General features: G+C 43.0%; 1 protein-coding gene and 1 long non-coding RNA gene across 2 annotated transcripts; one reads left to right on the forward strand and one right to left on the reverse strand.

The window, feature by feature from the left end:
* The first annotated feature begins 1,503 nt into the window (after positions 1 to 1,503).
* On the forward strand, positions 1,504 to 4,609 carry LOC306933052. The gene is made up of 2 exons (XR_013791185.1): positions 1,504 to 3,621; positions 3,662 to 4,609. It is a non-coding gene; the product is annotated as an uncharacterized lncRNA (long non-coding RNA).
* Positions 4,261 to 26,849, reverse strand: nlrc3l (NLR family, CARD domain containing 3-like). The gene is made up of 14 exons (XM_079515043.1): positions 26,783 to 26,849; positions 26,346 to 26,412; positions 25,063 to 25,179; positions 24,085 to 24,177; positions 23,081 to 23,261; positions 17,702 to 17,828; positions 17,105 to 17,197; positions 13,643 to 13,770; positions 12,484 to 12,711; positions 12,153 to 12,353; positions 11,513 to 11,688; positions 7,888 to 8,164; positions 6,949 to 7,164; positions 4,261 to 5,183 (listed from the first exon to the last, which is right to left on the reverse strand). The coding sequence occupies exons 2-14, from the start codon at positions 26,354 to 26,356 to the stop codon at positions 4,773 to 4,775; spliced, it is 2,259 nt and encodes a 752-aa protein (XP_079371169.1). The 5' UTR covers positions 26,357 to 26,412; positions 26,783 to 26,849; the 3' UTR covers positions 4,261 to 4,772.
* Positions 26,850 to 27,705: the final 856 nt, after the last annotated feature.

Here is a 27,705-nt window from a genome sequence, read left to right on the forward strand (position 1 = left end):
AGTATCTAGTCATAATGAAGACACTGTAGACAGTATCTAGTCATAATGAAGACTGTGGACAGTATCTAGTCATAATGAAGACACTGGACAGTATCTAGTCATAATGAAGACACTGTGGACAGTATCTAGTCATAATGAAGACACTGTGGACAGTATCTAGTCATAATGAAGACACTGTACAGTATCTAGTCATAATGAAGACACTGTGGACAGTATCTAGTCATAATGAAGACACTGTGGACAGTATCTAGTCATAATGAAGACACTGTGGACAGTATCTAGTCATAATGAAGACACCGTGGACAGTATCTAGTCATAATGAAGACACCGTGGACAGTATCTAGTCATAATGAAGACACCGTGGACAGTATCTAGTCATAATGAAGACACCGTGGACAGTATCTAGTCATAATGAAGACACCGTGGACAGTATCTAGTCATAATGAAGACACTGTGGACAGTATCTAGTCATAATGAAGACACTGTGGACAGTATCTAGTCATAATGAAGACACTGTAGACAGTATCTAGTCATAATGAAGACTGTGGACAGTATCTAGTCATAATGAAGACACTGTGGACAGTATCTAGTCATAATGAAGACACTGTGGACAGTATCTAGTCATAATGAAGACACTGTACAGTATCTAGTCATAATGAAGACACTGTGGACAGTATCTAGTCATAATGAAGACACTGTGGACAGTATCTAGTCATAATGAAGACACCGTGGACAGTATCTAGTCATAATGAAGACACCGTGGACAGTATCTAGTCATAATGAAGACACCGTGGACAGTATCTAGTCATAATGAAGACACCGTGGACAGTATCTAGTCATAATGAAGACACTGTTACAGTATCTAGTCATAATGAAGACACTGTGGACAGTATCTAGTCATAATGAAGACACTGTGGACAGTATCTAGTCATAATGAAGACACTGGACAGTATCTAGTCATAATGAAGACACCGTGGACAGTATCTAGTCATAATGAAGACACTGTGGACAGTATCTAGTCATAATGAAGACACCGTGGACAGTATCTAGTCATAATGAAGACACTGTGGACAGTATCTAGTCATAATGAAGACACTGTAGACAGTATCTAGTCATAATGAAGACACCGTGGACAGTATCTAGTCATAATGAAGACACTGTGGACAGTATCTAGTCATAATGAAGACACTGTGGACAGTATCTAGTCATAATGAAGACAGACATGTACAAAAATAATAATTTGAGTGTAACCACTAACCAGTCTACCACTGGTTACAATAACTGATTAATTAAAATAAGTTCTGGATTGCAACTTTAACTTAGATCTTTAGCGTAGATCACATTTCAATTAAATTATTCAATTCCCTGATCAAGAACACAGTGGTTCATGGAGTCCTACCATTATGCTATATTATGTTTTACTGTACAAACATGGAACACACACACACACCTTGTATATCAAACATATTTCAACTTTTTATGCTATTTTCATAAGCACACAACACATTTGATATGAAGCATTAATAGAACAGCTTTTGTTTTTAAACACTTTTTTTTTTCATACATACAAGACAGCAACGAAATGCAAGCTAATATAGTGGAAGCCAGTGATTCTGTCGGTTCAAGGACCCAGCACTGTCTATGATATGAATTAGGCCACAGACTCCACTTTGCTTTCTCAGGGAAAACCAATCTACGCTGTAAAATCTTCAGTGATAATTTCACTCGAGAATGTACGAATGGAACATTTAGTTCAGGATTTTAAAATTCAAAGTTATGGAGCTAAGAGGTTACTGCCCGACAGCAACGATATATTGTATGTGGCATTGCATCATTTATCTCCCAACAGTTGGACTACAGACAACTTTCACTACATTCACTTTTCTTTTTTACACATGTAAACTTGTCACAATAAACGTCACGTGGATGTTGAAGAACGTCAGAAAACTCCAAATTGTATTTCTTATACACAGCATAAAACCACTTTAAGTGGAGTTACAATTTGTACATTTTGCCATTATTGTAGCACCCAAAGGAGAGGAGGAAGTTGAGGACGGCGGTATAAACAGCAAGACATTATTACAGTCAATGTTTTACTGTCCCTTTGTCTCAGTTCATGCCAACATCTGTGTCATCCTTTACATTCACACACTGTAATGGCCTGATCAGTGATCACATACTACACGTTCAATACAATATCAACTTCTTGTTTTTAATATAAATAAATCACTAAAGGTAGTAGTGATGGGTTCCATTATAAATTAATGAAATGGCTTCATCTTGCCCCTGCCAGGTGCAATGTTGTTTAGTGTACATATCAGTAGAATTGGAATCAGCATCGAAAGGGCAAACTGTCCCCCCCCCCCCCCCCCCAGCTGCAAGACAGTTGTGGAATGTTTGATAAGTTATATAAAGCTATCATATTTCACATTAGATCAGAAACAAAGGAAGGCGTCTGACTGAAAGGTTCAATTTAAGATGATGTTACAGACCTAAACGCCAGCACACACTATCGCTTGTCATAACTGAAGAAACTGGCGATCATTATCGATTAATTTGTGATAAAATAACAGTAAAAGAAGGCAATACAGTAAGTACCATGCATTATGATGTCAGTACAGGCACATATTCGTGTGCGTGTACATTTTTTGTGCAATGCCAGCCATTCACACACACACAATACTCGTCAAGCTTGCGCCAAGCTCACAATGCGTCGCGATGGCAACACATTTTAAGCTTAGTAGATTGGCTATTTGTTATGCATTGTATAAAACAAAGGATAACAAAAAAATATCACGGCCCAAACCGCACCAATGATTCGTCATGCAACTCCTTGCAACCAAACGGTTGCGAGTACTGTAGTGTGTAGTTGCATGAAACCATTATCAGTATTCCAGTTGCAAGGAGTTGCATTGCTGTGACACGGCCTTAAAACTGTTTTGTTGCAAGGAGTTGCATTGCTGTGACACGTCCTTAAAACTGTTTTGTTGCAAGGAGTTGCATTGCTGTGACACGGCCTTAAAACTGTTTTGTTGCAAGGAGTTGCATTGCTGTGACACAGCCTTAAAACTGTTTTGTTGCAAGGAGTTGCATTGCTGTGACACGTCCTTAAAACTGTTTTGTTGCAAGGAGTTGCATTGCTGTGACACGGCCTTAAAACTGTTTTGTTGCAAGGAGTTGCATTGCTGTGACACGGCCTTAAAACTGTTTTGTTGCAAGGAGTTGCATTGCTGTGACACGGCCTTAAAACTGTTTTGTTGCAAGGAGTTGCATTGCTGTGACACGGCCTTAAAACTGTTTTGTTGCAAGGAGTTGCATTGCTGTGACACGGCCTTAAAACTGTTTAGTTTAGTTTAGTTTATTTGATCATCCTTCAGTTTCAGATACAATATTTAAAGACAATGAATGGAAGCTGTTACAAAAACAAAACAAAACATGAAGATGATCAAAAGGAGTAGGCAGAAGCTAAAAGCTTTTAAATGCCTATCCTACTTACAACAGAACATGATTCATAATACTCATTACATTAACATTAACAGATTCACAAAACAAAAGTCAGATACGAGAACTCTTTGCAGCTGTTTTGTTGCAAGGAGTTGCATTGGTGGGGTTTGGGAATAGGTGTGTTCACAACTGTTGCATTGGTGGGGTTTGGGAATAGGTGTGTTCACAACTGAGGCAAAGTCATTTTTCATCCATTTGCGTGATTTTAAACAAAGAGAAAACGTGAAAAAACTGGTCAACAGGAAATGACCAGTTTTAAATGTAACTCTGGGATGTAGAAATGGAACCAAATGGACCTGTGCGAGGGTCCACTTGGTTATATTTGTCCACTCGGTTACAAATAGAAGCCCTTTTCGTTTTGCCATCAACCATGTCCTACATCACCACCAACCATCGCTGCTTTGTACACGCCGTTTAACCCATTCAAAACAGGAAGGCATATGTGTCATTTTAGATTTTAGCGTTGGCTATTCCAAAAAGAAGATATACAAGCTCACAGCGCGTCACTTTGTGCCACGCTGCGAGCTTGTACAGTTGGAGGCCATCGATATTGTCCTTTTCTTTTTGCTGAGGTTTGTGTGATCTGCGCAAAAGGACAGTTAACCCATTTTGGGCGGGCACCCCTTTTGGTGTTTTAAACATGTTATAATTTAGCTATTGAAAAATAGCAGATCTACAAGCTCATAGCGCGCCACCGAGTGGCGCGCTACGAGCTTGTAGGTCTGCTATTTTTTTTAAATCGTGAAAATATTTATTTCAGAAAACTGGAGGATTTAGAAGATTTTTTTTAAATTTTGAGGTCAGGCCTAAATGGGTCAAATGATAAGGGACAATATCGGTGGCACCCAACTGTACATCTGCCATTTATTTATTTTTTAATCTTGAAATAACTACTTGTTTAGAAGGCCTCAGGTCTTTATGGGTTGAAGTCCCAGACTCGACACAAAGCCCAGAAGTGTTTGGTGAGTCGTTTGGTGATAGCTCCGGTTGGACTCGACCAGCAGGCGCTCCAGTCCAGCTGTGGAGCGCATGCCTACAGTACACACGTCTCCGGTTAAGTGGTTTCGTTTTTGGCGTGTAAAAAAAAGAATCGATAAACATTTACTCCATCTAAAAAAAAAGGCACTGATTGGCTGTTGTGATGCGAATATTTCAACTTGAGCGAAGACGAGGAAGAGGCCACGTTTTTGTGCGTCTTCGGACGGTGCAAACTCACGTCGATTTGCGCCTTTGCATAGACTTTGGCATAGTGTTGTGCGTCTCCTCCCTCAGTATTCCACCTCGGTCAATTCGCTAATGCACACCCTTAGTACGGCCGCCCTGTCCGGGTGGCTCAGGATCTTCTGCTCCAGCATTTTGGCCACGTCCTCCTGGCCCTTCATGATGGGGGTGCGGTTGCGGCAGAAGCGTCCCGTCAGCATGCTGATGTGTTTGGGGTGGGTGATGCCGCAGAAGTGCCGCATCATCATGTCATAGCGGCCCGGCGGGCTGCTGAGGTACTTGGCGACGGCGCTCTCGAGCAGCGGCAGAATCGGCTTTACCTCGTCCTCGTTCTTGGAGCCGAAAATCTTGGGGGGCTGGGGCCGCTTGGGCCACAGACTCAAGTGATGAGTGTGGTTCAGCAGGTTCTTCCCTTCCAACCAGAAGGTCAGGAACACCCACAGGACCGCCATATACTCCTTTAAAAGACAACAAATATATGTGGGGACAAAAAAGGTACCCATGTCAGTGTGGTTCTCAAACCAACCAAATGGGCCTCTATAAGGGTCCCTCCTCAAGGAACTCGGAGGGTCTCGGGACCTCACGTTGTGAACCATGCAGACCTATACGTTACATACAATAAAACATGTCATACACAGGGATTAAAAGCAAAAACTAATCTCACGACTGATCATTTGTTGTCCCAATCTATGATTTGTGACACAACGTGAAGAGAGTCCCCCACACTAACGTTTCTTAGTTATGTTGTTTAGGTATTGTAATTTTAAACTAAAATGTTCATACTGTTCCACATACAGCCAACCAGTTAAAGGACCACTTCTCCCCTTTTGCAACCAGAGCTTATATTGACACAAGAAACACTTTCCTGAGGTTTTTATGTGTGTAATATATGTTACCGTCCTTGTTTACACAACGTATGTGACGCTTGCAGCCCAGCATGGTAGCAAGTCTCCGTTGACAATATTAATAATCCAATTGATAATAGTCCATTTGGTAAACTCTACAATCTCCCTGCAAATGAATGACTAGTGTCGCCTAGCGCGACATATCCAATGTGCTGCGCGATCTGTCTATTGAAAAAAGCACATCTACCGGTACAAGCTCACAATGCAGTGCAAGCAGACGCGGTGCGAGCTTGTATTTTGGGTGTGTGACACCGTCATACAATGGCGTACAAATTACGCTTTTAAAGTCACGGTACACACACTAACAGTTCAATATGTCTTCTGTCTGTTAGAAAAGTACTGTATTTGAAGGCCCTAATAAAATGTAGTGCAAAGTGATATTTTTTGGTTAAACCAAATACACACCATTCAAAGTAGATGAGTTAATGGGTTAAGGTGTGATCATAACGCCACGGGAAATAGCCCTTTGCTAAATCCCACCCCAAAAAGCCATTGTCCAATGCCAATCCAAATAGTTTAGCAACTGTTGCTAAGGATGACAAGCTTTAAGCGTTATTTTGCATGGATGTATGGTTGAACATATACATGGCTTAAAGGTATATTCAGTGATTTCACTTAATTCAAATATCACTTCTGTTAGGTTTTGATTTTGGCTAGGTGGCCCAGCTTTCATAAAATCAGAATAGAGATGGACCTTCCGCCAATCATGATCGAGCGGGGACGGGCCTTGGTGTGCGTGCTGTTGCATGTGCATGTGCACATCTTGTTACCGGCGTGGACCAGGGTTTTTTCCAAATGACTGAATGCTCCTTTAATCATACTAATGACCGTAGTGTTACCGTGCAGGCGTGCAACATGAAAACTCCTCAGGTGGTCGTTAAAAGTTGATTTCTCCCCTTGTCGTTTCCTTGCATTTCTAGTTTATTTAAATAATGTCATGCAACTTTGTCCAGTGCATAGCCTACTGCAGGCCTAGTTGACTAGATTTAGAAGACATTTTGATGCTCTTGCTACTGAAATTATCGATTATTTATATGGAGAGATCATTTAACATGCATCTCTATGGGGGAGAAGGACAGCTTGCCCAGTCTCCTCGCTGCTAACGTGCCTATTGGACAAGAATGGGTTGGTGAGGGACTTAGCGAAGGGCTAATTGGTAATCAAATTATAGATCTTCAACTTTTGATAGTGTAAAATGACCAACCTCAATACAGCATGGAAATGTGGACATATTCTTTAGTTTTGGTTCTGAGAGTCTAAATCTCCTCAAATGGTGGGTCCTTGGTATGAAAAGTGTTGAAAGCCACTGCTCTAGTACCTGAACGATGAGGTGTACAAAGCAGTACTTCTTGCGGCCCTGGCGCATCTCCTTGCTGACCTCTGTGCACAGGCCACAGTAGGTGGTCACCATCTTCACGTCCAGCCCGGCCTCCTTGATGTCCTCCTCAGAAAACAGCCAGACGTTCTTCTCCTGCAGCTTCAGAGCAAACTTGCCCAACTTCTTCAGGAACGCTTGGTCCTCATCTCTCCATTCCTGAGACCAAAAGGAAAGCGATTTACACAAACTCACCTTTCTAAACTCTCAAGATTTAAAAAAGAAATGTTAAAAAAAAATAGCAGATGTACAAGCTTGTTTAATTTTTTGGAACCAAATGGACCTTTACAGGTGTGTAACTCAGTGTAAGAATGGGACCATATGGACCCTTACAAACTCTTCAGAGTGTACAAATGGAACCAATTTGGTCCCATTTGTACACTCTCAAGAGTTAAGATTTCATCGAGTGTATTCTCCCAGAGATTGGATTGTATCTAATGGGGATTAGTGCCAGTGGCCACATATCAAAAGCATTGAGAACCCCTGAAATAAATGATGTTGTATATATCACACTGATGAAGGCTGGATAGCCGAAACGTTTGTCCCTGTTCAAAAATGAAATAAATGTGAAAACTGAAGTCTTGGTGTGTGCGACCCACTACCGTTATTTATTTTGTATATACTGGAGGTGCAAGTCTAGTTAGCAGGCATAGACTTCAAAAAGGGAAACGGACAACTTACTGCATCATCATCTTATTTATTAATGCTAATAAATAAGATGATGATGCAGTAAATTGTCCATCTCTATTCCCTGGAGACAGTGTGCAGTCCCTTCCTGGGAAGGTTTATTTTTCTTTTTGATAGATAGAGATATATATATATATATATATATATATATATATATATATATATATATATATATATATAAATAAAAATACTTACTATTTGGTTGGACTGTTGTCTGAGGTGGGACTGCAGGTAGTTGTTGATCTCAAAGATCATGTAGTTGCCTGCGAACTCCGACAGCTTGGGGGCGAACTTGCCATAGTGCAGATACTGGAAGCGCGTGTCCATCAGAGTATAGACGATCCAGGAGACGATGGGAAGCCGACAGAACTGGACGAGGGAAGGACAGCGCTTGTAGTGGGGGAGGACCTGGTCCCGCAATTCCACGTTTCTCCTAAACTTCTGCCTCAGGAACTGGTCAGTGCATTCAGTGCTGTGGGAGAACGGAGGAACATCACATAGTCAACTGAATTCAACACTGAGAAAAATCATCAATCATAAAAATGTGTGTTTTGCCAATTATTTGGGGTCCCACTTGCAATATTCTCACGGCCCAGTTGGGAACCACTACAAATGAATGGTGTTATAGTTAATTATAGCACTTTTATCCAAAGCACTTTACATAGATTGTGCATTACATTCACCCATTCACACACCGATGGTGGAGGAAACCATGCAAGGCACCAACCTGCTCATCAGGAGCAATTAGGGGTTCAGAGTCTTGCTCAAAGACACTAAGGTGACATTCACACCAGAAAGCTTTGCTGCGATTAAAACGAATCCTGCTGCGCATTGTCAGAAAGTGCACTTAGTTTGACAGGTGTGAAGGCTCATTCGAATCCTAATGCGTATCAAAGAACCGCATTCTACTCCGAGCAAAAACGGGGGTTTCGCTTCGCTTCCAATCACACTTGATTACGATTCGGTGCAGGTGGGAATGCAATCCGCAGTAAATAAAAGAAATTAAGCAAACAATGTGGCGGGTGAGGAGCTGAACACAGTTGGAGACGGAGAAGGCATATTTTACGCAGCGCAAAGATGTCCCGTTACCGTGGATAGACGTGGTCGAATGAGGAGACTGAAGCCCTGATCGAAATGAGGACGACTACATTAATCAATTGCTTAAGGAAACACATAAAAACAGAAACACTGTAGTGTATTATAGCCTACAGAATATTCTGTCTGTCTGTCTGTGCGTGCTGTAAACATGGAGTGCTGTCACTGTGTGGGGACTGGGGAGTAGGGACTTTCATCTCGATAAACTTGTAAACATTTTGCGCTGCTGTCTGTTATATCAGTGCGCTCAGTGCTGTGCCTCCATGCCCAAAAGAACAGTGCGTGGAGAGAGGGAGAGATGGGGGGGGGGGTCCAGTCCCAGAGACGGCACGACACATGCACATTAGGAGTATAATTTTATCACCATAGATTTCACTGTGTAGGCTAGTTTATGAATGGAACACATTGATAAAGGTCCCCCCTGCTGCGTTTCCAATTGCTGCAGATGACAGTGTGAAGGCAAACCGCAGCAAATTAAATATGCAAGAATCCCAATTTATCTGCCCATTCGCATCGAGTCTACCGAAGTATTAGGTGGGAATGTGACCTAAGTCTGGGGTAGCCCGGGATCAAACTGGTAACCGCACGGTTCCGATCCGGCCACTCTACCCGAGCCACAGCCGCCCGATACAAACTGAGTGAAATGAATAAACGGGATGAACAGCAGAACATGGACACAATGCAACAGCTGCTTGTTTGATGTACTACATTGATACCCATTAAAGGGCCACTACACCCCTTTTGCAACCAGAGCTTATTTTAATGATGTTTATAAGAAACACTTTCCTGGGGTGTGTAATATGTTTTTTCTTTTTAATATTTCAGTCATGACGCCATGTTCATGACCAAAAACCTTGACTAAGAAAGGAAAGAGGCCGCACAGCTCGTAGTCACGATGCCATAAAAATATATTTTTCCAACGTTTCGGCAACAAGTTGCCCTGTCATGAAAATGTGGTCTCACTTCCTTCCTGGACTACAAAGTCACACCTCCAGGCAGCCCCCCCCCCCTCTCCACAAGGAGGGGAAGTGCACTAAAGCATTATGGGCATTGTAGGAATTCAGCAATCCAGTCAAACCCTAGTCAAACACACAGGCTGCGTTCGAATTCATTCCCTATGCCCCATATAGTGCACTACTTTGGGGTTCCCCCATAATGCATTGCGCAAGCTCGCTCTTGAGCGCACATGCACGCGTTTGCACGCACGTGCGCTGCTTCTGCATGCATGCGCTTATTGCACAAGCTCCAACTCACACACAAATGTACTTTTTAAACTTTCGTTTCCCCTCTCTTTTCTTCAAATGATCTGTGCATTTATTTGCAATTGTTTTGTTTTATTTATTTATAATAAAACAATTCATTTGCAATAGTATTACTAATCTGATTCATTGTATCACCCAGGCCCAGCGCATGACGTTAGAAGAGGAATGAGTTGCTTGCTGTAGAAGGCCTTATATTTTAATAGTTTTTGGATTAAGGTTGGTGAGGTTGTAAAGCTATGTGCTAAAGTCCAATATATATTTTGTACATGCATGTGAGACACATTAATTGTGTCTCCGAACATATGTTTTATTAATATTAATTAATTCCTGCCATTAAAAAATATATGTTATCTAACATTATTTCATTGAATTGCGCTAAATACATTAAAACTTAATTATGTAGGCAGTCATTTATTGGACTGCTGTTTCTGTTAACGTCCGTATTGTGAGCAGAGCTTGTAGATCGGCTACTTTTGGTAATTCTTTACCAAAAGTACCCGATCTACAAGCTCACAACACGGACGTCGCGTTGCTTATAGATCGGCTATTTTTGTCGTATCCCCCCCCCCCCCCCCCCTCAGGATTAGCGGGGGTTCATAATCATGCTGCTGATATTTTCATATTGTCAAGGTGGTGCACTGTTTTCATATTGCTGGATAATGGATATTATATTCATTTATTGATAATAATCATAGGCCTATGTTATTTTAAAAGAATAACCTTTTTATCATCATTTCAGCAGCAGCGTTTTGACTGTTTTTTTGTAGTCAGTCAGTCATAAAGGTCTTTATGAGGCGATCTGAAAAAACCCTATGGGGATTACAATGCAAATAAAAAGTACATGAACCCGCGGACCTATAGCGCCCTCTACCGATATTGACGTCAGAGTCGGTGCTCCCCATACAGGGAGTATTGTCCGAATTAATCACTATTTGAGTCCACCGAGTCTGGGCCCCTGTATGGGGAGTAGGGAGTAGGGAACAACCCTAGCAATTCGAACGCAGCCACAGACTTCATTATTTTTCTGGCCACAGGGTGCAAATTTCAAATTGTGCTACTGTTATCTACTACAATAACATTGAGTGACTGCAGTTTCTTCCAGCAGTGAAATGTCCTTCTTTCTTTTGCAGTTTGGAATCACTATATTCGAATACTTTTAAATCTCTCATACTTTAAAATCTGAATTGTCGTCTGTCTCATTATTGGAGGATTGTGCTCTTATATGTTCGGAGCACCCCAAATCCATATAGATTTCCAGGACACCCCCACCTCCCGGCTTGCTTTGCATTAGGCCACGGTACCTCACAGTTCATCATTTCTAACCCAATCTATACTGTAAAATTGCAAGTGCTAATTTAACTCCTGACAGTGTACAACATTTTGAGAACCACCGGTCTAGTCATGGACTGACTAGACCGGTGGACACGTGCCACATGTGCATGTTGACAGACACACAGACATACCTCCATCCCTGGATCTCCGTCTCCAGTTCTACGAGTTTGGGCGGTAGCTGTGAGAGAGCGGCTCTCCTCCCCAGGATCCAGATACGGGCGTGGGGCAGCAGGGTGCCTCTGACCAGGTTCACCATGACGGCGTCAAGATGAGCCATGTCGTTGATGCTGGTGACCTGTCGACTGTCCTGGACACAGGGATAAATAGAGAGGCCCTTGTTATTACTGAAATCATTGAACCCGAACGAACTTTCCTAACGACCGCAGCGAAACATAAGAGTACGCAAGACCTGACTTCACTCACACTACGTTCTTTTTTTCTCTTGAAAATCCCATAGAAATATGTTCCAAAAATATACACCACCACCCTGGCGATTTTGTCAGAAGTGTAACTGTGTGTCATTCATGATTTTGAGTAATGTCTGTGTTTGGAGAAAAAATATAATAACATAATGCTTTCAAGGTCTAAATGGGTCAAATTCTCAAAAATTGTGAGAACTGCCGAATCTAGAAGCTCGGAACGTGTTTGGGAGCATGCAAATAATAATGTGTGTGTGTGTGTGTGTGTGTGTGTGTGTGTGTGTGTGTGTGTGTGTGTGTGTGTGTGTGTGTGTGTGTGTGTGTGTGTGCGCGTGCATTCAAAGACACGTACATTCCAGTCAATGGGCTGCACCCACTCATCAAAACCGTCCATTATGATGAGGAATTTACAGTCGGGCTCCATCAGGACGTCGAAGGTTTTGAGATTCGAGATTCTCAGGTCCCGCAACAGAATATCAGAGAAGGACGTGTTCTCTTTGTCGCGTAACCGCCGCAGCAGTCTGAAGGACATCGGGATGACAAACTGGAAGTCCTTTTGAGGGGCGGAAGAGGAAGGAAACATGTTTTGTCAATGACACTGAAAAGGCTCAGTTGCAGCCAGGACAGACTGATTGAATACTTAATTAACAGTACAATACAAAATAATGCAAAACATGACATACCATGTTGGCCTTCTCGTTCGCCCAATCCAGCATGAACTGCCTGGAGAGCACGGTCTTGCCGGACCCTGGGAGGCCGGTGGTGGTCGCCACTCGCACCGGCTGGCCTGCTCTGTTCTTCTGGCGAAACAGGTTGTTGACCATGATGAGGCTGTAAATAGGGGGCAGCGGGAGAGGGGGAGTGCCCGGGTAGGGTCGGTACTCGTGCCAGGGGTCAATGCCGCCGTGGCCCTGCCGTGAAGATCAGGGTTGTTAGTTAATAGCATGGATTATAGCAGTGGTTCCCAAACTGGCGGTCGGGACCCCCAGATGATCAGATTAATCCATTGAGACCTGGAACGCATCCATGTCACGTTAGCGTTTAACCACATTAACCATTAACCCATTTTGGGCGGGAACCCCTTTTGGTGTTTTAAACATTGTTATAATTTAGCTATTGAAAAATAGCAGATCTACAAGCTCATAGCGTGCCACCGAGTGGCGCGCTATGAACTTGTAGGTCTGCTATTTTTGAAAAATCGTTAAAATGTGCCTCAAATCTTTCCGAAGATTGTCATGATTTAGAAAACTTTTTTTTTAAAATTTCGACGTCAGGCCTGAATGGGTTAATGTGAAACATTGTTTTCTCACTCAACAGTAAACCGACCAACATAAAGTATATACTGTATGTAAGTGTATACAGGGTGTCGGTCTACACATTTCTGAAGTTAAAATGTCATTACTTTTTAAGACCTTTTTAATGCCAAATTGTCAAATATTACGCTAGAAAGAGGCAAACATTGTGGAAATAGCCAATCTACCAGCTTATAATACCTCGCTCATCACCACTGTCCCCTGTATAGAGGTGTGCATGCATGCATAACGTGAGTGGCAAATCAAGTGGCAATATGAGTTTTAAGCCCAAACCACAGCAAAGGGTCGAGACGGGACGAGACGGTTTTAGCGTCCCAGCGGTGTGATATGTCCGCTTCGACCCGCGTCGACCCAAGTCGAACCAAGTGATTCATCCGGTTCAATTCAATGGCCCAAACTAGGGGCATCCCTAGCCCAAACCACACCAATGGGTCGCCATGCAACTCCTCGCAACCGTTTGGTTGCAAGGAGTTGCATCGCGACCCTTTGGTGTGGTTTTAAGCAGTTCAAAATGCAAAGCTCTAGTAACCTGGGTGGAGAGCTCGGCCTCCACGTAGATCTCGCTCAGGTACTCCTGCTTGCCGGCCTGGGGGACACCCTCGCGGATGACCTTGAACATGCGCTGCATTTCCCTCCGCAGCTTGCTGCGGAAGCGGGCTGCCCGGGGATTGGAAGATACAAGATGGACGGCAGTGTTAATTGTGTCAAATAAAACTATGACGAAAGATAAAGTTTGTCGACTATCTTTTTTTCACTGACAAAAACTAAATAGAAAGCTATGATGACTAATACTAAGACTATATATATTGACAATTTCATCAACAAATATAAACTAGACTAATGTTATCGTTAGGCAGGGACTGGTGAAGAAGAGATCCAGTAGAACTAAGTAATTTTCATCATGGCCCGCCAAAATACTTTTGTCAACAAAATCAACCGTACATTTAGTCAACTAAAATTGTATACTTAGTCGACAAAAACTAAAGCATTTCAGATGACTAAAATATAACTAAAACTAAATCAAAATGTTCTGTCAAAATCAACACTGATGAAAAATGATGTGTAAAAGACACACGTCTGAAGTACAAGTACAAAAGGAATGGTATCAAAATGTAATTAAAGTACCAAATTATAGAAAGTACCATACTCATTATGCAAGTTTTCAAATGTATAAGACTAGAATTTCGCCGCCCTTCGGGCGGCGAATCCTAGTTCCGTGGGCAGCGCAATGGGAAGAAGGAAATAGCGGGATTTGACAGACTCCACTCCAGTATTGTGCCCTTGACATGTAGTAACGGATGGGTATTATTATTATTTGTTGTATTTTCACATCAAAGGAAATTAATGTAAATGAAAATAAGCAGACATGAAACTGCTGTTTACTGTTTTTGTTTGCTTACAATAAATTACTGTTTTTGGAAACCAAAAGCTGTAGAGAATGGAGCAGAACATACTGTAGTATATTTTTTGGGGGACCTTGACTGCATTATAGTAGGGCTACATTATTTTGGATTGCGGATTGCAGTGACCCCACATTGTTTGTTCGGGAACAATATTTGTAGTTACAATGAGGGCTACATGAGCCGAAGGGAGAGAAACACTTCGCCTCTCTCCAGTCCGTGCATATGGTGCTGGTACGGATCGCATCGCTGACTGACATAAACACACCGTTACAATTCAGAGGCACTTCAATAAGAAAACTCAACTAATAACGCTTGTGTGTGTTAATCTGCCCGATGCTGACGTTAGTATATAATGTTTAGATTGTTTTCCTGGCTGAATAACAACGGATCGCATCGCTGACTGACATAAACACTCCAATTCAGAGTCACCCCGCACGCACACACACACAGAATCCATGCGCCTCGGTGCGTCGCAGTTGTCATGTTTCCATGAATTAAACGGGTCGCGCAATTGTCGTGTTTACATTAATGAAACTGGTGGTGCAATTGTCGTGTTTGCATGAATTAAACGGTGTATTTATGTAATCGCGCCGCTGTCCATCCAAGTCCGAATCAGTGTGTGTGTGTCTGTGTGGGACTGTGTGTGTTGTGGAAGACGGGGAACAATGTTGCCAGGGTCGTGAATTGTAATCGAGTTGTAGTGTGTGTAAGTAGCGTGGTGAAAGGCTTTGTTTCTGGGTCTGTTTGCTTGTTTCTGGGCCTGTTTTGATAGACCTGGCAACAGTGGCCCGTGTGTGTGTGTGTGTGTGTAGTGTTGTGTTCGTGTTGTTCTTCTAATGTGTGTGTGTGTAGCGTGTAACTTCCGGTGTTGCAGAAACATAAAAGCTCTCGTGGGTCACGTGGTTGGCTTTGAGCAAATGGGAGAGGGGATGTAGTGTTGCCAGGTCCGCGTATTGTAAGCGAGTGGTAGTGTGTGTAAGTAGCGTGTTGAATGGCATTGTTTCTGTGCTTGTTTTCATAGACGTGGCAACAAATTAGGCGGGGGTGTCGGTGCTTGTGGCGTGTTTGTGTTTATTATTGATATTGATGTTGTTTGTGAGTCTGGACGGGAGCCGGCTTTAGTGGCAGTGCGATGACAATTTTTACGCGGATGGTGTTCAGTGTGGGCGTGCTGCGCGACATGCGGAGATAGCCGTGGATCGACGCGGAGGGTAAGTCTGTGACGTGTTAGTGTGTTTAGTGGGTTATTGCAGTGTGTGTTGCAGTGTGTCAGACACTGTTGGAGTGACGTAGTAGCTGGTGGCTTTTGTTCCTGGGTTGGGAACAGCGTTTTGGGCACACCTTTTCAATTGTATAATAGATGTATAAAAACTAATTTGAAAATAGCAGATCTACAAACTCACAATACTCACGGTCTTTGCACTTTGTGTCACATTTCTAATCCAATACATTCCTAATCCAGTTAGTAAATTAATAGGAGACCAATTTTAACAATCAAAAAATATATTAAAAATCATCCACTGCTAAATGGCTTAAACATTCTCTTTGAACCTGGATCATAGTTCATACAGTATTATATGACAGCCGTTTAGAGGAAGCAATCTCATAAATTGAAATAGCCATCTAGCCGTGCTTAAACGAGCATGATGGAACACCTAATCACAACATAAAAATCAGCTGTGGTGAGTCTCGCTGCTCTCCCAGAGCAGAGCTCCCTGGGTGGCTAGGCTAGCGATGTTCCAGGGTAATATTCGGTCGTAGTGGCTACATCTGACATAAACAAATATGTTTATCGAATATCTTAGTTATAATGAAATTGGGTTTGACGGGTTTTAAAGGGTAACTGTATAATCGTAATATTACACGAGGGTGTTCTTTCACGTATGCGCCTATCGTTTCGTTCCTGCAGCAACAGCAGGCGTGCCATTAATAACAGTAAAGCACACCCTCTTGTGTGTAATATATTGCTTAATTCATAGTTATACATTCGGAAAAATCCGCAACGAGACACATTGTGAGCACCTGTCAGCAGAGAGCGTTGGGCGGGAGGAGTATGACGGAGACTCTACTTCCTCCCGGTGGGGGCTCCTCACTGGCAGGTGAGTCAGTAGGATACAACAGCAGTGACAACACACAGCAATGTGAGGAATTAAATGGCATAATGGCTAAATTAGCCCTTCGCTAAATCCCACCCCAAAAAGCGATTGTCCAATGAATGCCAATCCAAATAGTTTAGCAACTGTTGCTATGCAGGTCATGCTTTCGCCACCTCATAGCTGTCAGTGTTATTTTGCATGGCTGTGTTGGTGAACATATACACGGCTTAACGTCGAGAAAGTTACACGACTGACCCACCCAGATGATGGCAATAAGATTTAGAAGACATTTTGATGCTCTTGCTGCTGAAATTATCGATTATTTATATGGAGATTTAGCATGCATCTCTATGGGGGAGAAGGACAGCTTGCCCAGTCTCCTCGCAGCTAACGTGCCTATTGGACAAGGATGGTTTGGGGAGAGACTTAGCGATGGGCTAATTGGGGAGAAAAGGGGATACAAAGCTATGTGGCTGTTCTGTGTTTGTTTACATTTGAAGCATTTTCTTAACAAGTCCTTGGCCTGCTTCTCCAGCTTCATGTGGTTCAAAATTTCAATGGCTTTGCCCACGGCCTCCTCGTGCCCTGAAATTACAACGACAGATCATCATTAAAAAGGGACAGGACACCCAAAATAACTTTTAGTATAAATGTGCCAGCAGCAATGTTATGATGCAATTTGCCCATAGGCAATTTCATCTTAAAAAACTAATAACTGAAAAGATCAAATCTACAATGCGTTGTGAGCTTGTACATTGGCTATTTTTGGTCCAATGACATCATTGACAGGATTCAATACAATGTGACCAGATGTAAATTTGCCATCGTGCAAATTACAGCTTTTCACCAGAGGATTTTTTTTTTTCTCTTCAAAATGAGTCAATAGCACAGGCAGACTCTTCACATACTAGAGCATGTCTGAAATAAGTGTCAGAGCTGAAATCGACATGTAAATATGAAATAAATGCTTAAACATGTAGCTAGGTGTAACTTTAACTTGTTTGCTTGTTATGGATGCAAGTTCTAAGTAAAATACTGAAATCAGTGGCTGTGGCGACTGAGAATCCAACTAAGGGTGTGTTTTCTGACCTTTGCTTTCGATCAAGCCGTCCACCACGTCCAGCACGTCAGCCACCTCACGGCTGTTGCTGATGGTGCTACTCACGAACGACTTAAGCTGCTGATGAGACAGCTCCGCCAACACTATCTGCATGGTCTGCAGGGGGCGAGAGAGGAGAGACTGCAGTAATGGTGGAAACTTAACTCAATTACCGCCAACACCCCCACCTGGTGTCTCAGAAGGGTACTCCAGGATCGCCGCCCAGCCATTTAGTACCGGGACTCTTAGTTTGAAAGCCATTTCACTTGAAAATCGAGACCCAGGAAGTGAATTATTGCTATGTAACGGGTGCCACGATTGTTATTTAATTCACCCAAAACATAGATTTTGTAACCAGGGATCATATTGTTTATAGAAATGAGGTGCAAATTAAGCTTGTTTTGAGCCAAAAAGAAGAATCAGAGATATTACGATTCTAAAAACTGCGTAGACAGCATAAGCCAGCGGAATTTTCATTTCCGTTTTTTTCATCGCACCGCGCTGAAGTGCTACATGGAATACATGTAGCACTTTTCTAGTCTTCTAACTCACCAATATTGTAATTGTATATAAGAGCCATTATGACTTTGGCTATGTTAATTGATGATGTCACAATGGGGCATGGTCAGGACCATGGTTGCCATGGTTACAGGGGGTATTTAGCCCTGTCCCTGATTAGGCACAGGTGTTGCCGACAGGCAGAGCCACACTGTTTTAAACTGTGTTTGTTAGGCTTGTCTCTGTATGCGTTAATTGGCCGTTTGTTTATTTTATTGTATTTAATTTAAGTATAGCACTTTGAATAAATATGATTTAATACCAACTGAATGGGAACATTTTGGACTTCAGTTCTTCTACACACGTCTGAACATCCTCCCTGGCTGTCGGCAACCACGTAGTCCCAAAGTATTGGACTTGGGCACTACAGTATAGTAGACATGAAGTCCACATACCAGGGTACTACAGTATAGTAGACATGAAGTCCACATACCAGGGTACTACAGTATAGTAGACGTGAAGTCCACATACCAGGGCACTACAGTATAGTAGACGTGAAGTCCACATACCAGGGTACTACAGTATAGTAGACGTGAAGTCCACATACCAGGGCACTACAGTATAGTAGATGTGAAGTCCACATACCAGGGCACTACAGTATAGTAGACGTGAAGTTCACATACCAGGGCACTACAGTATAGTAGACGTGAAGTCCACATACCAGGGTACTACAGTATAGTAGACGTGAAGTCCACATACCAGGGCACTACAGTATAGTAGATGTGAAGTCCACATACCAGGGCACTACAGTATAGTAGACGTGAAGTTCACATACCAGGGCACTACAGTATAGTAGACGTGAAGTCCACATACCAGGGCACTACAGTATAGTAGACGTGAAGTCCACATACCAGGGTACTATAGTATAGTAGACGTGAAGTCCACATACCAGGGTACTACAGTATAGTAGACGTGAAGTCCACATACCAGGGCACTACAGTATAGTAGACGTGAAGTCCACATACCAGGGTACTATAGTATAGTAGACGTGAAGTCCACATACCAGGGCACTACAGTATAGTAGACGTGAAGTCCACATACCAGGGCACTACAGTATAGTAGACGTGAAGTCCACATACCAGGGTACTACAGTATAGTAGATGTGAAGTCCACATACCAGGGCACTACAGTATAGTAGATGTGAAGTCCACATACCAGGGTACTACAGTATAGTAGACGTGAAGTCCACATACCAGGGTACTACAGTATAGTAGACGTGAAGTCCACATACCAGGGCACTACAGTATAGTAGACGTGAAGTCCACATACCAGGGCACTACAGTATAGTAGATGTGAAGTCCACATACCAGGGCACTACAGTATAGTAGATGTGAAGTCCACATACCAGGGTACTACAGTATAGTAGACATGAAGTCCACATACCAGGGCATTACAGTATAGTAGACGTGAAGTCCACATACCAGGGTACTACAGTATAGTAGACGTGAAGTCCACATACCAGGGCATTACAGTATAGTAGACGTGAAGTCCACATACCAGGGTACTACAGTATAGTAGACGTGAAGTCCACATACCAGGGCACTACAGTATAGTAGACATGAAGTCCACATACCAGGGTACTACAGTATAGTAGATGTGAAGTCCACATACCAGGGCATTCACATACCAGGGCACTACAGTATAGTAGATGTGAAGTCCACATACCAGGGTACTACAGTATAGTAGATGTGAAGTCCACATACCAGGGCACTACAGTATAGTAGATGTGAAGTCCACATACCAGGGCACTACAGTATAGTAGACATGAAGTCCACATACCAGGGTACTACAGTATAGTAGACATGAAGTCCACATACCAGGGTACTACAGTATAGTAGATGTGAAGTCCACATACCAGGGCATTCACATACCAGGGCACTACAGTATAGTAGATGTGAAGTCCACATACCAGGGTACTACAGTATAGTAGATGTGAAGTCCACATACCAGGGTACTACAGTATAGTAGACGTGAAGTCCACATACCAGGGCACTACAGTATAGTAGACGTGAAGTCCACATACCAGGGCACTACAGTAAAGTAGACGTGAAGTCCACATACCAGGGTACTACAGTATAGTAGATGTGAAGTCCACATACCAGGGTACTACAGTATAGTAGATGTGAAGTCCACATACCAGGGCATTCACATACCAGGGCACTACAGTATAGTAGATGTGAAGTCCACATACCAGGGTACTACAGTATAGTAGATGTGAAGTCCACATACCAGGGCACTACAGTAAAGTAGACGTGAAGTCCACATACCAGGGTACTACAGTAAAGTAGATGTGAAGTCCACATACCAGGGTACTACAGTATAGTAGACATGAAGTCCACATACCAGGGTACTACAGTATAGTAGACGTGAAGTCCACATACCAGGGTACTACAGTATAGTAGACGTGAAGTCCACATACCAGGGTACTACAGTATAGTAGATGTGAAGTCCACATACCAGGGCACTACAGTAAAGTAGACGTGAAGTCCACATACCAGGGTACTACAGTATAGTAGACGTGAAGTCCACATACCAGGGCACTACAGTATAGTAGACGTGAAGTCCACATACCAGGGCACTACAGTATAGTAGACGTGAAGTCCACATACCAGGGCACTACAGTATAGTAGACGTGAAGTCCACATACCAGGGCACTACAGTATAGTAGACGTGAAGTCCACATACCAGGGCACTACAGTATAGTAGACGTGAAGTCCACATACCAGGGCACTACAGTATAGTAGACGTGAAGTCCACATACCAGGGTACTACAGTATAGTAGACGTGAAGTCCACATACCAGGGCACTACAGTATAGTAGACGTGAAGTCCACATACCAGGGCACTACAGTATAGTAGACGTGAAGTCCACATACCAGGGCACTACAGTATAGTAGACGTGAAGTCCACATACCAGGGTACTACAGTATAGTAGACGTGAAGTCCACATACCAGGGTACTACAGTATAGTAGACGTGAAGTCCACATACCAGGGCACTACAGTATAGTAGACGTGAAGTCCACATACCAGGGCACTACAGTATAGTAGATGTGAAGTCCACATACCAGGGTACTACAGTATAGTAGATGTGAAGTCCACATACCAGGGCACTACAGTATAGTAGATGTGAAGTCCACATACCAGGGCACTACAGTATAGTAGACGTGAAGTCCACATACCAGGGCATTACAGTATAGTAGACGTGAAGTCCACATACCAGGGTACTACAGTATAGTAGACGTGAAGTCCACATACCAGGGCACTACAGTATAGTAGACATGAAGTCCACATACCAGGGTACTACAGTATAGTAGACGTGAAGTCCACATACCAGGGTACTACAGTATAGTAGACATGAAGTCCACATACCAGGGCACTACAGTATAGTAGACGTGAAGTCCACATACCAGGGCACTACAGTATAGTAGACGTGAAGTCCACATACCAGGGTACTACAGTATAGTAGACGTGAAGTCCACATACCAGGGCACTACAGTATAGTAGACGTGAAGTCCACATACCAGGGCACTACAGTATAGTAGACGTGAAGTCCACATACCAGGGCACTACAGTATAGTAGACGTGAAGTCCACATACCAGGGCACTACAGTATAGTAGACGTGAAGTCCACATACCAGGGTACTACAGTATAGTAGACGTGAAGTCCACATACCAGGGCACTACAGTATAGTAGACGTGAAGTCCACATACCAGGGTACTACAGTATAGTAGACGTGAAGTCCACATACCAGGGTACTACAGTATAGTAGATGTGAAGTCCACATACCAGGGTACTACAGTATAGTAGATGTGAAGTCCACATACCAGGGCACTACAGTATAGTAGATGTGAAGTCTACATACCAGGGCACTACAGTATAGTAGACGTGAAGTCCACATACCAGGGTACTACAGTATAGTAGACGTGAAGTCCACATACCAGGGTACTACAGTATAGTAGACGTGAAGTCCACATACCAGGGTACTACAGTATAGTAGACGTGAAGTCCACATACCAGGGTACTACAGTATAGTAGACGTGAAGTCCACATACCAGGGCACTACAGTATAGTAGACGTGAAGTCCACATACCAGGGTACTACAGTATAGTAGACGTGAAGTCCACATACCAGGGCACTACAGTATAGTAGACATGAAGTCCACATACCAGGGTACTACAGTATAGTAGACGTGAAGTCCACATACCAGGGTACTACAGTATAGTAGACGTGAAGTCCACATACCAGGGTACTACAGTATAGTAGATGTGAAGTCCACATACCAGGGCACTACAGTATAGTAGACGTGAAGTCCACATACCAGGGTACTACAGTATAGTAGACGTGAAGTCCACATACCAGGGCACTACAGTATAGTAGACGTGAAGTCCACATACCAGGGCACTACAGTATAGTAGACGTGAAGTCCACATACCAGGGTACTACAGTATAGTAGACGTGAAGTCCACATACCAGGGTACTACAGTATAGTAGACGTGAAGTCCACATACCAGCTCTGACAGCGTGATAAACCGGTTCAGCAAACTGTTCCAAATGTGATGAAACTGTTTCCGGTTCCACAATGTTGTATCTGGTTTCTCTGGTTCCGGATACCGAGCCTATTGAATTCACAACATGACCAAAAGAGCCGATCTACAAGCTCACCATGTTGTGAGCTTGTAGATTTGTCTATTTTCGGTGAAGGTTTGAGATCCACTGGCCCTATACTACAACAGATTTTCGTCCACACTCTCCAACACAATGCAGACATCGGAGCGGTGGTGTGGTGTGTTGTTGGGGGGCATTCACTCACCTTGAATATGTAGGGCATGCACATCTCCGGGTGCAGCCTCCCGGGCTGGCTGAGCTCCTCTTCCATCTCGGGTCCATCCGGTTCCACCGGAGGTGGCGGTTCCGGAGAGTCCGGTACAGGATAGTCATCCATCTCCTCGGGTTCGTCCTGTTCCTCCACTTCCTCCAAGTCATCAAAGTACCTGGAGGGGAGGTATAGGTATGATTTAACCCATCAAAAGCAGGAAGGCATCTGTGTCATTTTAGAGTTGTTTTGGGCTATTATATATCACAGCGCTGCAAGCTTGTATATATATATATATCTGCTATTTTTGAAAAGTCTTTAACCAATTAAGACCCGAGGTCAATTCTACAAATGTCTTCTAAAACAGTTTTCTGAAAATCCTATGTTGCTATATCAGTGGTGCTCAAAACATGTATGGCCCCTACACACTGTAGGAGTTTTAAAGTTGTCGGCGAGTCATCAGATCGTTATGTATTTCACACTACAGGAGTCTTTTTTTTTAAACGACTGTCATATCTTTGTGGCTTTCACACTAAGCGATTGATCACCGATTAGGCATCACACACTGCAAGAGTTCACCAAGATGCGATCCAGACCCGATACAGGCTACATCCCTTGTTTTTTATTCCAATTCATTTTGCACGTGCAGGATGCCGTGATACAAGCGCGAGACCGACACAGGACGCGGACGCCTCTCTCTCTCTGCATTGACGCCACACACAGGAATAGCGAGGCTACACATGGCAAAATGTTTGCGATAGCGTGTAGTGTAGCCTACGTGCGCTACAGCGAGACAGGACATTAGAGCGCGCGCACACACACACACACACACACACACACACACACACACACACACACACACAGCTTCCCTCCCCCTAACGCCTTCTAGACGCTCGACAAAGCCGTAGGCAACACGGTGGATTCGAACCCACAACCTCTGTAGTGGTGGGCACTGGGCAGGCACTCTACGTACACAAGTGCCCCTTGACTACATTCTTTACCTGGTATCGAAGACATTGGCTCCTGGAGGTTTTGTCTGCTGCGTAGTTTGAGTAAAGATAGTCTCCGGATAGTCAACGCAGTTCAACTTCACCCTGGAGGACACAACAAACCAAAAACAAAGTTTTATTTTATATAATATTAAAACGTGATGATTATGCCATTTGAACAGTATTAATTCTATATGGACAAACACTGACTAATAACCACATTATCTGTGGGACAGGGCCATTATAAGGAAATCTATAGCTTTGGTATTTTAAACCCTGTATCCTTCATAGTACAATGGTAAGAAATAGCAGATATACGACATACGTACAGGCTCACAGTCACAACGCATCGCATAGATCTGCTTATTTTGCTGTCAAATGATATAAATAATCAGTGTAACTGACCCTGTGATGTAGAGGAACCTGTATTTAAATCATCATAATGATAATCATAGTGTAACTGACCCTGTGATGTAGAGGAACCTGTATTTAAATCATCATGATGATAATCATAGTGTAAGTGACCCTGTGATGTAGAGGAACCTGTATTTAAATCATCATAATGATAATCATAGTGTAACTCACCCTGTGATGTAGAGGAACCTGTATTTAAATCATCATAATGATAATCATAGTGTAAGTGACCCTGTGATGTAGAGGAACCTGTATTTAAATCATCATAATGATGATCATAGTGTAACTGACCCTGTGATGTAGAGGAACCTGTATTTAAATCATCATGATGATAATCATAGTGTAACTGACCCTGTGATGTAGAGGAACCTGTATTTAAATCATCGTGTAACTGACCCTGTGATGTAGAGGAACCTGTATTTAAATCAACATAATGATAATCATAGTGTAAGTGACCCTGTGATGTAGAGGAACCTGTATTTAAATCATCATAATGATAATCATAGTGTAACTGACCCTGTGATGTAGAGGAACCTGTATTTAAATCATCATAATGATAATCATAGTGTAACTGACCCTGTGATGGCCTGGCTGGTTATCGCAGGAAGAGCCAACTCGTCGTTCTCAGTGAATTCTATCACCGACTCCTCGTCACTCTTCATGGATCCATAGCTGGACGGTGGTCTCTCAGCCCTGTGAGCGACACACACACAACTTACTGTCACCATGACGGGCTAGTAGAGATGTACCGTAGTGTCCCTGATACCGATACCCATAACTAGCGTATCGATCGAATTGATCAATACAGAGTACCTATCTGATACCAGAGTGTAATTTAAAAATCTCACCCGTGTGAAGTGAGGGGCACTAATATATTAAAGTCTATCTCATGTTGTTTAGGTGATGTAATGGTGATGTAAAACAAATTGTGCCATCACAAACATTACATTCAATTTATTGTTAATGGCATGTAATGTTTGTGTTAGGGACAAATGAAGATTTTCCCTTCATTGTCAACGGCTTTTTAAAACAAAAATTGAACTAAAAACAAACATTAAACCATAAGAGGGGCTAGCGCCCCATAAAAACAGAATGTAGGTCAGTTGTTCTCAAAGTGGGGCTAGGGTGAAAAGATGTTCCGCTTTGCGTGGGACACTGGGACAGTCTCTCATTTCCAAGACTTTTTGTCCCACATTGTGACTGGCAGGCTGAAATGGCCTACAAGTTAGTCCCGCAAAGCTGGTTTTCTGTCGTAAAGCTCGTATTGTCTCTTTTACTGCAAGTTGTGTTTTTAGGCCTGTTACAATAACATGAGAAATGTTCCCTAGGGGCCTAGGCTACCAAGTACACCACCCATGACCAATTTTAAAACAAAATGTGAGAAGGCAGAGGGGTTTAATAACAAAATAATAGGCAATATTATGGTCATCAAGGCATTTAATAGCAAGACGCTAAACCCGTCCCGTCCCGTCCCATCCCACACAAGCGATACTACTTCTGGCCTTCAAATGAACAGTTTGGATCTGGTCACCCCAAGTGGGGCCCGGGACAGGAACTCTCAGGGTTCTCAGATGTCTGTAACTCAGAGTGTACAAATGGAACCAATTGTACGGGTCCATTTGGTTCCATGTGTACACAGTGTTTCTATGTTGCAGTATTGATACTTTTATTTATGTAAAAAAACAGTGAGTGAGGGGCACTCATCTCATTCTGTCCAATCACAATTTGGGTCCTAACCTTTGTCTTTGTTTACACACTTTTGTCTTCAATGTTTGTGATTAAACACTCAAAGCTGGTCAAAGGGTAGGAGGGGCTAGCACCCCTCAAAAATTGTGAGCACTTTTTGAGTATTGCATTACCTTTGGTCCATCGTGGTGACCGGTTTAGTTGAATGAATGGAGTATCACTTCCGTGTTACAGGATTCACTGACACCGACATGAAAAAACACAAGTCTGGTATTAATAATACTATTATTGCACGTACCAAAATGTGACACGCCTATATGAGATATTACACACACACGCAGTTGATAAATGATAACTACACAGTAAGTACACACCACTGGGGTTACAAAATATAGCCAAGCGTTGGCCCTAATGCCCTATGCAGTGTATGCACTCACTCACTCATGCATAGCCTACAATAGCTAAGCCTACAAGTTGTTTTGCATAAGTTTACGACCAATATGCCACGCGTTGTCATGAAACATTGACCAAATGCAAACCTTTTACATAAATATTGTACTCAAAGGCGGTTAAAACAGAAACAAATGCCCCAACGGTTGGTTTTACTCACCGCGTCCTCCCTGCACTGTGCTGCTTCCTTCCTAGTTCCTCCTGAGTGTGTCACAATCACAATGTTGTTTCCGTTTCGGACGGCTCGGCTGCTGCAATGACTCCCTTTGAACGCTACGTGTCGCTATAACCCCACTATGGATATTGATTGATTGATTGAAGAATTTATTAACAGTTTGCAGAATTACAGTACATTTCAAGCACAAACTCAATACAAAGGCTGTTAACTGTGAGTGGACGACCCAATTAAGCATTACACTTGTTTCCAACAGGGTCCACCATGTTCAAATCATCAAAACATTTAGAGACGTACAAATAGACACTTCTATAGACAGAACAGGAATTCATCAAAAAAGAATTCATCAAAAAGGAGGTAAAAAGGGAAAAGAAATATATACAGTGAGGGGAAAAAAGGGGGGGGGCGGGGGGGGGGGATTCAGATTTTACGGGGGCCAGTTTCGAATTGCAGCCATCCGTAGGTGCCCTTTGAGAGCGGTTTTGAAGGAGTCAAGGGATTCGCATGTCTTAATGACAGTTGGTAGGGCGTTCCACATTTTGGTGGCATAGGAGCGAAAAGAATTTAGTCCCTTGTTTGTGCCGAATCTGGGTTGTACATGGTTCGTTGCACTCCCTCTGGTGTTGTGGGTGTGGACTTCGTTAACATTAAGGAAGTATCTAGACAGGTACATGGGTATCTTGGTGGTGTATCGAATCTTGTGGACCAGACCCATTGCAAGATGCTGTACTCTGTCGTCGACCCTAAGCCATTCCAGCCTGTCGAAGTGGGCAGGGGTGAGGTGGGTTCGGGGGGCTAGATCAAGTAGGAGCCTGACCAGTTTGTTTTGGGAAGTCTGGAGCCTGGTTTTAAGGGCCTTTGAGGTGCTGTGGTACCAGGAGGTGCATGCATAGTCAAAGAAACCCTGT

Source organism: Electrona antarctica, assembly GCF_951216825.1.
Source record: "Electrona antarctica genome assembly, chromosome: 11".
Classification (NCBI taxonomy): domain Eukaryota; kingdom Metazoa; phylum Chordata; class Actinopteri; order Myctophiformes; family Myctophidae; genus Electrona; species Electrona antarctica.